Source organism: Strongylocentrotus purpuratus, unplaced genomic scaffold, assembly GCF_000002235.5.
Source record: "Strongylocentrotus purpuratus isolate Spur 01 unplaced genomic scaffold, Spur_5.0 spur5_scaffold_4, whole genome shotgun sequence".
NCBI lineage: Eukaryota > Metazoa > Echinodermata > Echinoidea > Camarodonta > Strongylocentrotidae > Strongylocentrotus > Strongylocentrotus purpuratus.
In genome coordinates, this window is record NW_022145610.1 from 33,800,506 (window position 1) to 33,813,306 (window position 12,801).

Sequence of the window (12,801 nt, forward strand, 5' to 3'; positions counted from 1 at the left end):
AATGACTTGCTTCACATGCATGCGAGCGATATGAGGCAAATAGTGACCATGACCCGAACAGTGAAGTCTCACCCAGATTTTTTAGAGCAAATTTCCATGGGAACTACATCCATGAGGTATTTTAATCACCATGCACTAGCTAGAGCTGTGCGAGATGACTATGTTTTCGTTTAGTCGAGTGAGGTAGAGAGAAAAGAATTGGAATAGTTTAGGCTTCAACTTAGCGACAATAAAAGGAATAAAAGAAATAAAACACCCTCCTTATCAATATCATATTTGAGCCTTTCCTGCGAAGCTTTTATATTTACAGCATAATTTCTTTATCATTTGTGAAATTTGACTTATGTATATCTATATAATATACATGTAGCATTTTCGATATTAATTGTGTCCATAGCTTACGCTATTCAAATATATATATTGGGTAGGTTTTTAACTTTTGATACCTTTTATTTTGTGAATTACATACATGTAGCTCTGATGAAGAAATAAGTAATTAGATATGCCATACGTCTTCAATATGACAAATTTGTTTGTTGTCAACGACGTTCTATCTCAGTAAAAAAAGAAATTTTCTTACAAGGAAATGAAACAATTAAACAAGACATGAAATACAAAAAGTGGCATTCTATTTTGAATAGAATTTGGCCTTTATTAGCGATAGTGTCAGATTAACTTAATTAAGACGTTTAGATGTTCTAACATCACCAACATAAATTCTCAACTGTGGATATATCTCAGGGCAGATAATAATAATGAAAACTACACTACAACTGATATTAAGTCATTAATATAATGACGATGATGATGATGATGGCGATACAGTACAGAGGGAAGACTCACCACATAGAGCTCCCTTTACTTAGAACCCCATGCAGTTTCACTTCAAAAAGTGGTTGTTGAGTATTAAACCTGGATATTCATATATCGTCGAGTACTTGTCCTGGTCCAGTTCCAAGTCCCGTTCCTGGTCTAGAATGATCCCGCTTCGCTCCCACATGAACAGAAGACTAACCCAGCAGAACAGAGATGAAAATCACACGAGAGGTAGTACAGAAGCAATGATTAACAATTCCTTTATCTCCACACGCGCTCGATCCAGATGATCATCCGTCGTAAATTGAATGGTAACTTGAAGATAAAAACAAAGAGATATTTCGCTGCAAAAAATATAACTTCTTTGATGCATAGCTGCACAGTAATATCTGTAGAATATATATTTATATATAGGCCTATGTGTATATAGATGCCGATAAATTGATGTTCTTTTGTCTAGGCTTGATCATCGTTTTTGAAACGTTTGAGAGCCTCGGACGAGATAAAGTGCTATTTCGTTGTAGCCCCTGTAAGCGGCGATATGCACAGCGTTCCACCCATCTCTGTTCGCTAGGGCCACATCAGCGCCACAATGGACTAACAGCTTCACCATCTCCAGGTTACCCTTGAGGACACTCTGGTGCAAGGGTGTCTGACCATGTCTGTCAAATATATTCACGTCCAATCTGGCTGGGGGCGAGGCCCTCAACAACCGGGCAAGTTCCGCGTAATTCTCCAGCCTCACAGCCTCATGAAATAACAGCTGTTGGTGCCTGACATCCCCATGAACGGGACCGGCAGTTGCCCCAACCATGGGGGAGCTTGGTCCCCCATGGACCGGTTGGGTAGGGGTTACACCTTGTTGCAGTGTGGTTGTGTCATAGTCCGGTGTATATTCCATGGCTTAGAAACAGGCCTTCGACCTCTCCCCTGCCCAGTAATGAGCAATTGCGCCTCCAAACACGATATCCAATCTTGCTAGTCCAACTTCTCCGTACAACAGCGTCTACATCGCCTCTCCATAACTGGTTTCTGCAGGTACGCAAACGTGGAATATAAAAGAAATCCCAGCACAAAAATAAAAGAATATTCACTTAATCCAGGACGTTTATCACTCCAGATTAGAGCAGTATTTCCGCTGGCAAACACAAAGAGCAAACAAACACTGAGAATAGTCCAGTTATATCTCCATATGAATGCATACGACGCAACCCGTGGGACCGTCCCTCGTTTGAAACATGTGCAACGAGAATGGGAGTGGTGTTGGCAATGTATGCAGCATGTGGTCTTCTCTGCCAACCAAAAGCGATTTTCCCACACGTTTTCCCGTCGTGAATGTAAAGTCTACGGATGATGAACGTGGACTAAAGAAACCTCATGCACACGATGAGCTATGAACCTCTCATGACAGACCTCCAGGCGGTTGTTAATGTGGTAGACCCATAAAATTAAGGAGAAGAAGCGACGACATTCACCTCATTCCCACGATATATACGCTCGCCATCCCAGTAAACTTGTGTCGTATTGCTGCCAGTTCTCTCTTCTGTCTTTTCTTGGGTTGAGTTAGCAGCTAGCGAGCTATCGCCGTGCCCCACAGTCTGACCCGAGCTCAATTCACGCTCGGTCGAACTAACGAAAGCAGTATGTACAAAAGCTCAGCCCCTCCAATTCTCCCACGGCCCCACAAACACACACAAAGCGTTGAAAGCAGCCCATATTAGCTCGAGTCTAACCTTTGTGTACCTCTGCTCGTGGTCCTATGCATGTTATTCGGTGGTGTATTTGTGTGTGCGCGAGGTGTATAGACTCCCTATTGAACAACCGTGTGTGTGGTGTGTGTCTGTATTTTTGTTCTCGCTCTGAGAAAAAAAAGGGCTTCCTTGCGGTCATAAGGAGATGGAGAAGGGAAAAAAGACCAGGGTGGAAGTGTAGTCCTGGTATAAACTCCCATAGCTGGTTAAAGAGGTATGCCGTTCACAATAAATTCGCAGCCCCGGAGGCGCTCGCTGAACTTTGTACTTAAAGGGGCAAGTCACAAGTGTATTTTAAAGATCTCAGTTCAAGTCCAGAAATTGTCTCGGTATAATCATTATCATTCAGTTTATATCTTGAAAACTAGAATAAAGAATATGAATTCGTAAATGAAACATTTTCTTTATCCTCGCCTTACCCAACCATGCATGGACCCTCAGAGTGTGGGCCTCTTTGGTTTTGACGTCATGTAGGCCTACTTTAGTTTAAGCCTATACAGTATAATTATAATTCTTAAACTGTGGAGGTTTTAAAACCTGTTTTCGTCACGGTCACTTGTCAAAGAATTTTATCGACGAACTTAATAAAATTCACAATAAAAACGGTTTGCTTTTCTTGTAGAGGTCCAAAGGTTGCATTTTCTTTCATGTCAACGAAAGTATGACGTCGATATCAAACAATAGTACTAGTAGACCTAGGCTTTGTCCAGACAGTAGACATGTGCATGGTTGAATTATGGATGAATTATATAATATATATAAATATATATATGTACACATATCAACTTAAGATTTTAATGATAATAATGATAACAATAATGGGATTTATATAGCGCCGTTTACAAAGGGCAAAACACAAGGTACATAATAACGATGTTATATATCACCGTTTTAGCCTATATATATATATATATATATATATATATATATATATATATATATCTTTCTGAAAATGATGGATACCTCTCATTCCAATTCTATTAATTTTTAGATAAAAGAACGGTAATATAATTTTGTGTTAACAGTTTTTAAAATATACGTTGTTGCTGTTGTTCCTTTTATCACTCTTCAATTATGATCACATTAACGATGGCGTAGCGTTCATGTGAGCGTTTCATACAGCCCCTGGAATTACAGAATTTCTAGACTGGAATCTTCATTGTTTAAGAGGGAAGGGGGTGGGGGCGTTATCACCCCGATTGTGAGCAAAATCGTAGAGACAAAAAAGAGCAGAATAATTCAAGAAAATGATAGGAACCGAGCAATGCGTTATCATTAACAAAAGAAAAAAATGAGCTATCAAATGGGGAAAATGAGACTGCCCCTTTAAGATATTTTTTCTTCTCGGAGAAACAGGTTGACCTAGCCCATTGTCCGATGACGGTGAACTTTACCGGGGCACGATACTCCCCTGGTACCGGTGCGGCAACTAGCTATGCCCTGTCATAAAACGTGAGAACCTCACCCCCGGAAACAGATCAAAAACTGGAAAGAATAAAGTCTGCCAGGGTTCGATTTCCATCTAAATTTGGCGATCAAGCGCCCCCCCCCCCTAGAAATGTTCTATCCATCCTATTTGATCGCACATGCCGAATATTCATAGGAATTAATTCACTATCAACGGTAAATTACATAAATAAGTAAGGCCCTTAGTTTTGGCCAAGATGTCCACTACCTTTAAAAAATGCAAATTAGTATAATGGAGAATTAAAGAAGTTTCGTGAATAAGTATGAAAAATACCAGTAACTTTACCTGCGGGCAAGTGGAATTATTTTTGCTTGTACCATCATTACCAATGATGCCAATCATGTGGTCTTTATTGCAGTAGGAAGTAGGACAAATTGACCATCGGAACGACTAGGCAGGGGCCTGGTTTGATATATTTAAAAACAAAGTTAATAGCCTGAAAAGTTTTCATGTACAATGATTATCGGCGTTTGAAATGGTTCCTTTTCATGCATTATCTTACAGGCACATCATTATTTTGTCAATCGTAAGTTGACTCAAAGTTTTAAATATCTTTATCCTTTTAGGATATGTCATTTACAGCATATTTACTTTTCACTTAGATTCTTGGGAATCCAACAATACCTTTATTAAGGTGTTATTCATATCCAGTCATGTTTGAAATTCAATTTCAAAATATGAATAACCAATATCTAGAAACACGTTCGGTTGTTGTTCTTCGAATAATCAGCAACATCCGTTTCCGTTCTCTGACTAGTAGGAGGAGGAGGAGGCGGAGGGGGCGAGGGGGCGAGAAATGTAAAATAACCAATATTCCGGAGCGACCTCATGGAGGGAGTATACTTGTTTGTAATGTATCATTATGCATTACATTTGATATTTTATGATAAAGAATCACATGCTACCGTAAAATAAATTATCATTTTATTACGCTTGCTCACAAAATACAGAAACAGCACAGTTAATATTCGGGCATACGACGTCAACCACCACCTCCCCCCCCCCCCCCCCCCCCCCCCTCTCTCCTCCCCTTACACACTTATTTCGAAATTCTGCCCGTCCGCCTATGGCTTTGTATACGTGTGTACATACCGGTATAATACCTGTAATAAAGAGACTTTGCTTGGGATATGTATATATACAACAAAAGGATGACATAGACTTTATGACCGATTTAATGCCCTACCGTGAGAATTTTTCGTCCTTGAACAGATTTGAACTTCCGATATTTGGGATTTTCCGCAGGAGTAAACGTTCTCACAAATTTTTCAAATTATAATAGGCTGCCTTTTGTTTTCGATTGAGCAATACCGTACTATGTATTCAACCTAGCTGACGTAATTTCTCACGTTAATGTTCACTTAACGTTATGAAAGTGGTATGAATATTGTTTATGATTTCGGATTTTTTTTGTTGAGAAAAGCAGTGGGAAATCAATATGTAATAGGGCTCTGCGGTATATGATTCAACAAAAAATTATCATCGAAATGGCAAACCTTTGTTACCACAATTCTTTCTTTTCATATCAATTATAATCTTGCATTCCATACCCTGCTAGATTGATTTTCTAAATTTTCGAAAAGTTAAATACTACTTTTAAAGCAGATTGCTTCGACAACATACAAGTAAGTGATGCTTAGATGAAGAATAGGGTCCAGTGGCGTAGCAAAGGTTCAGCCACTGTCACCATAGGGGGGGGGGGGGCATCGGCCCAGTTGGTGGATTACGTGCTGAACAGCGAGGATACTATAGGGAAGATGCGAGACGACTTTCTCCCTCTCCCCTACCACCTCACTCTCCCCATTCCTCCTCCCCCCTCTCTCTCTCTCTCTCTCTCTCTCTCTCTCTCCTCATCTTTCACCATGTGGGGGGGGGGGGTGTTCCCCAGCCCCCTGTGACTACGCCACTGGACTTGGATACACGAGGGGTAGTCAAGGCATGAACTTGGTCTCAACAAGGTATGCATCTCCAAATGCATCCCCTTTCCAAACTCTCTCTCTCTCTCTCTCTCTCTCTGTATTGGTCCATTCATTGTCTCTGTGCCCGTCTCTGTCTGTATATCTGCCTCCCCTATCTCTCTCTCTCTCTCTCTCTCTCTCTCTCTCTCTCTCTCGCATTCTCTATATATGTCTTTGTAAGCGTGTTTACATCATAACATCCTCATTAAAACGCCTTTAAACCAATCAATAATCTATACCTTGGCCAGATGTAGCCTAGATCTTACAACTGTTTACTTACGAGGATAATTAAGGTCCAATCAAATAAATCAATTTCAATCAAGTTAAATACGTTAGCGTACATTTCATGGGTGAGAGCACCCCCCCCCCCCCCCTACGTCCCCTCCCAATCGAAAACAACTCCCAAACAAACAAGACAATATTGCTTTAAAGAAAGGTTAGACACAGACTGGAAATGCAGTTTTGCTAAAAACGGCCTATAAAGTAATAATTTGGAGGTTTTTGAAAATTCAACATCATATGACGTTGATTCAAATCTTGCAGAAAACATCATTCAATGAAAAGCACTGCACTGATTTTTAGTCCTCATATATTTTAATACAATTTTTTTTGATCCCCCCCCCCCCACAGTGGCATTGGTGTGATATTCACGAAGCGGAATTAAGGGAGGGACAGGGAGGGGGTGCCCCTCCTCTCGGATTTCCGACAAGGACAAAATTCATTTTTATGTACAAGTATCGTGATAGTGAATCAATTGTAAGTTAATTATTTCAAGGTCGCTCCTCGATAAGCTGAAAATAAAGACATATCCAATTAGCTATGAAGCTTAATTACTATCCACAAATTCTAGCCATCCTTCCATCTTTGTGTGAGTTATACCCCCGTAAAGAAAACAAGAATCATGGGTAAAACAGGTGTTTCCCTGTTGAACTATGAAGACCACCATAAACAAAGATGTTTTGGCCCTCCCTATGACAAGGTCTGGATACGCCATTGGTCATATTCTTCCAAAATGGAGTTTTTAAAAAAAGAGCTCACATTATCTAATTTGTCCAACTTTAACCAGCTACCCGTCTATCTCTTTGTGGATGAGTATTTATGGCAGCCTCCATCTGTGACAATGGGATGGGTTCCTCTCTGTGTGCCCGAAATTTTAACACCCATCTGCTAAACCCTCAAACAAACGCTGGCGGAGTGATAATCCACCGTTAGAACGGAAAGGCGAGTATAATGGGGGGGGGGGGGGGTATTCCGAAACGAAGTTCATTATTACAAAGTAGGACAACGGGTCCATCCTTGGACCATCCACCATGGACAAAGCCTTCAGTAAGACCATGTTCATTGCGGATGCATTGTCCAGGACAAAGGGCAAGGGCGAAGGACGATGGACCGTGAGCTTATGCCTACGCTTCAGTGGGTTCAGCTAGCTACCAAGTTCTGTATGGCTAGTCGCGCATGTCACAAAACAAAAAAAAAGAGCAGGCATGAAAACACATTATTTCCCATATTCAGAGGTTTGACAGTTCGATATGGGCTGGTTTATGATGGACAACCATGTATTACATCGAATAGACAAATTTTCAAAGGCGTATCCAGCAAAGAGTGCAGCCTTTATCCTCATCCAGGACTGAAGGCTACCCCCCCCCCCCCAAAAAAAAGTGACAAAAATGCAGTCAAACCTGCTGTAGTGACCACTTGTCTAATTGTCTCCTTCCCTTGAATATAATTTCTCATCGAACCTGTACATAAAGACTACCTGCCTATAAGGACCACTTTTGTGTCTCCATTTATAGATGGTCTGTACTCTGTACAACTGAAAACGATCAACCCAAATACAAGTGTATTCCTGTTGGTGTGCAGTCCTGTCTACATCTCATATTTTTCAAACTTGCTAAGCACCACCCCAAAAACTTCCAGATCTCATTCCCCGTGTGACATCATCTGTCAGTCATCAATGAGCTAACTTGAGAAAGTGGCATGTAACTTTGCCAAAGTTGACAACCTGTTACAATACCACAAACACTAGCAACATATAAGTTGCTATGTCAGACATGTCAGACTAAACTAATATTCTAGAATAGACAATGGTATGTAATTTCCCCCAGCCGCGGCTTTATAGCACACGTTCATAATAGAATTTTATGCTTCCATACATTATGTACAGTACATCATCATTGCCTTTGTCTTCCTGGTGATGCTACAGCCAGGCGCTGATCCACGGGAGGGGGGGGGGGGACGACGGTCCCGCCCCCCCCCCTAAACAAGAAAATTGATTAACATTTTTGTTTTTAGTAAATGATCACACAACCCCCCCCCCCCCCCCCCCCCCGCCCACTCCCATTGTATTTCGATGTCATGGGGCTCATACCTCAGTCACACCAACGTGGCCGAGATCAGACCGGCTACAGACCGAACCGCGGACACCCAATGGCGAAGAGTCGGTTTGTTTGGAGTCGGTGTGAAATCGGTTTGGTGGTGTGACTGAGATATTAGTCACACCAAAGAGATACCATGTAATATCCTCCTTGGTCACATCGCCAAACTGATAAACTTGTTGCCCTTGAGGGTAACCTTGGGAGTAACCTAATTATTCGATTGGTCTGATGTCGGTCTGGCGTTGGTTACCTTGGTTTGACTGAGGAATAATCGTTTATGAGGAGGATACCATCTCCTATTTATCATTTGATTGTTTTAATATTGACTTGCGTAAATGCTTTCCAATTTATCCCAAACTTCTTTTTGGTATACGAATCATACTCATAGATGTTTTAATATTTAAACTGCACTTTTGAGACTTTAATCTCCGAAGTCGTGTTGTATACACGAGATTTGATTTGGATTTTTAAAAAAGGCGTGTTGCTCCTGAAGTCTTGCCTGTCACCAAACTTGTAAATCAAAATATAGCGAAGTATTTGGCAAACGGGTCAGTGAGATTGAGATAAATCTGATGATATAACAAAGTTATTATTTTTCGCCTAAGAACAGAGACATAATCAGCATATAGGGGAGTGGGCATATACTCTGCACCCTCCCCCTGAGTTTGTTTGCATGCTTAAACGCAAAACTGGATAGAACCTGGAAAAAAACCTAGCATAATCTTTAGTAGTAGAAACGGGTCTTCAGGGGGAAAAGAAGAGCCACAGATGACAATGGTTTGAGTACTTTAAATTTCGGGGGAGGGGGAAGGGGTGGCGTTTGCCCCTACCCCTATAATACCATCAACCGCTTTAATAACGAAACGAAACCCTAAGTTATCTGTCTCTCGATACGCCATTGAATGATGAAGAACTGACTTCGTAACATTTCCAGGACGGATGAGGAAGCAATATATCAAGTCAATTATTTCCTTTGGAAAAAAAAAAACCATGCAAGTCATTGCAAGTGGGAGTATATAGAGCGAATGTGAAAAGACAATTACAAAAGAAAGAAATTGCTTGCAGTAAATTCATTCTATGGAAAACTTCAAGCCTGATTGAGCTATTATTGCTATGTCGTTTTACACAAATACAGAATAACAATAGAACATCTAATGTTATCAACTGTCTTTATTTCATCGCGTCTCTGTATTGATATTTTTGAATTTCAACCGTCTATGATATAATGTTATTTTAACACTATTTTATGTGTATTGATTTATTGGATTGTCAAATGCTTCAAAACTTTTTTATTAAGCATACTATTATGAAAAAACTGTTATGATTTTCAACTTTTATAATTTATATATTTACAACAATTATGTATTTCTATTTTATGACATCATTTCGTAAACACAAACAAAATTGAACATTAATTGCCTTTTTTTGTTATACAAGATTCAAATAATTCAAATGTAATTCTTGCAGGAAAGAAGCAGTGAGTCTTGAAATAATAATGCTATGCTAGATCGATTATCTGACATATTCATCTGTTCATGGTACAGTCTCTATTATTTTATACAAAATTTCTGTTTATAACAATCCATTTGACGTTTGCATAGGCATTTTGCCATTTCGATATAAATTATGATAATTAAAGGGAAATCCCGGACGGCCATTGGACACTTAGAATTGAGCTAAATCTAACTGAATCAAACTAGATAAAATTAGATTCAAATTTGTTTTGCACATTTTTGAATATGTTATTTTCTTCACATTAACTTTTTATCTGGTTATATTGTCTATAGGATTTAATACCAGTCAACTTTTGTCACATGTGCAGTTTTCCAAAACAATGTAGCAGTCTAGGATTTCGAGCCATGTCAGATATTAAAGACCTAAACAATTTATGATATTTATCAATTTAGAGTTGACACCGTTGTTCAAAAAGTTGATTTTTTTTTTCTTCTTCTTACTTCTTTTCATGATATGATTGTGACATTAGATTCATTCTTGATAGATAAAGTTATATCTTCGCGGAACTTTCATGACCCATCTAAAGAGTCATAGATATTCATCAATACAGTTTTGATGGATATAAACTTTATCTATAAAAAAAATAAACCCTAGTGTCATTAAAAGAGAAAAAAAAGAGAAAGGAAGAAGAGAAAGAGAGATAAGAACAAAAATTCTCTCTACAACAGTGTAGTTAAAAGCACGGGGTCTATTTGAGACGCTTGATTACAAAAAAAATGCATGTCCAAAAATATGAGCAAAATATTAAGTTCTATATACATGGTATATCAGACAAACTAATCATAATCCACCCACCCCCATTCCATGTTCTCCACTGGCTTCACCTCTGACTGGAACCTGTACTAAAATGCACTGGTAAACAACAAACAAACGGTGGTCGTGGTTAACAGTAAGAAGATAATGATACTTACAGAAAAGAAAAGGGAAAACCAATTCGAGAGAGCGTGGGAAACATTTTGGCAAGTGGGTCACAGAATAAAAGGGCATTCTCCATATACAGATTCCCATGCTTACGTGATGTTCTTTTAGTGTATTTAAGTAAGTGTGTTTCTGTGGATATTGAGGCAAATTCGCAGAGACTTGCACATTGAGGAAGTCATGAGCAATGTTAGGATCTACAATTTTAATTATTCATTTCGATGTTCTTTTTCCTTAATCCCTTTCTCACAACGTAACAAAAATCTCCCATGTAGTAAGACCGATTTACTCAGTATATACAAGAAGTAACTAGTAACTTCTTGGTATATATGTGCTCTGTTTGTATTTCTCAGATTTAATTAGAAGTAGCCGCACATCAATTGTTCCTCAATCTATCTCTCTTTATCTCTCTCTCTCTCTCTCTCTCTCTCTCTCTCTCTATCTCTCTCTCTCTCTCTCTCTCTCTCTCTCTCTCGCTCTCTCTCTCTCTGTCTCCTTAGGCAAGACGTTTTTTGTCAGTTTGTATGATTTTTCTTGCCATTGAATTCCTTTTTTTTCTTCTTCCCGTTTATATTATCATATTTTGCTGTGGCTGTGATCATAAGTTAAAGAGCTGCATGCACTTCAAGCGCACGCTTACGATTCAGATCTTCTGATTTACTATGTCAATCGTTCCCAACATTTTTTTAAATAAATAGTATTATTCATTGTGATTTGAAAAAAATATTACCACAATGTAAATGTACATCTTGTTATGATTGTTATTTTATGACAAATCCAGAAATCAATAAATCAAATCAAATCAAATCAAATCAGATTTAATGAAAGAGTGTCTACATGAATTTTGGTAGAAATTATGATAAGTTATTATGATTTTATGCTATGATTTCGTGGTGATATCGACTAGTCATCAATACAAAACAGTCAAAGATGTTAATTGTATATATTATCGAAAATCTTGAATTGATAATTTCCAGACAGCGTTTTATAAGCACATTATATATGTCTGTACCCCTCAAAATAGATATGTTTTAAGGGATCTTTTGAAAGAGGCAAGATAGTTTGATTTTCTGATAGAAAGTGGAAAGTTGTTCCACGTTTTCGAAGCAGCCACTGTAAGACCATATTTTCGGTAGATGAGAGTCTTGATTTGAATATTGAAAAGTTTATATATACTTGTCAGTGGTTGAGCGAAGGATACGAGCTGGTGTACATATTACTGAGAGCGTGTCGTTATGATATGATTTAAAACTTGAAATGTGTGTAATTGGATTTTAAAGACGTGTATCAATTATATATGATTATTTACTAGGGACCGACCTTATAGTCACCATCCAAAGACGTGGCTCATGAGTCAGTTTGTAGGCGAAGACAGAGAGCTGACCAAGTGAACGTACCACTAGACCAACTTCCTGAAGACAAATACAATCAGACCTTAAAGCTATTATTGAGCTCTGGTATGGGAATCGTATATTTAGAGTAAATTGCTATGATTTATTCTGAATTGTTTATCCTACAGTAGATTGGTTGTTTGAGAGAAACAAAAACAAACGGACGAAAAATTACTGGGGATCATCTTCGATAAAAACAACAACAAGTTAAGCACATGGTTTCGGGCCTATAATACCCGGATTTCCTTACCTTTCTATGCTCATTACTCAACCACTATACATTTTCTACCAAAATTGTTTAGCAGATATCATTTATTTGTAATCTTGAGCGTTCAGTTTAAGTTTCGTTGGATTCTGTGAGTATTTATTTTCTATAATTACCAGAAATCAAGTTTATCTTTATAAAATAATGCGTTGTTGCAGAGATAATCAATGGAGAATATTTGATAAAAATAGTCTGGCGTATTATAAAAGCTAGTGTAGCTAGGAATACTTGTTCAAAATAATTGTCTCCATAAATGTAAACTTAATTACGCAATCAATGCAATATTTTTTTAATAAGCACTACAAATTGCAATCTAGCTGATTGTGCTTATATTTCATGTGCTT

At 38.5% G+C, this 12,801-nt stretch overlaps 1 protein-coding gene across 1 annotated transcript; it reads right to left on the reverse strand.

Moving 5' to 3' along the window:
• Positions 1-1,282: 1,282 nt before the first annotated feature.
• On the reverse strand, positions 1,283-1,717 carry LOC100892201 (notch-regulated ankyrin repeat-containing protein-like). The gene has a single exon (XM_003725333.1). It carries the CDS (start codon positions 1,715-1,717, stop codon positions 1,283-1,285), a length of 435 nt encoding a protein of 144 aa, XP_003725381.1.
• Positions 1,718-12,801: the final 11,084 nt, after the last annotated feature.

Coding starts and splice junctions, on each gene's coding strand:
- LOC100892201 (XM_003725333.1), bottom strand. CDS start 1,717: ATGGAATATACACCGGACTATGACACAACCACACTGCAACAAGGTGTA.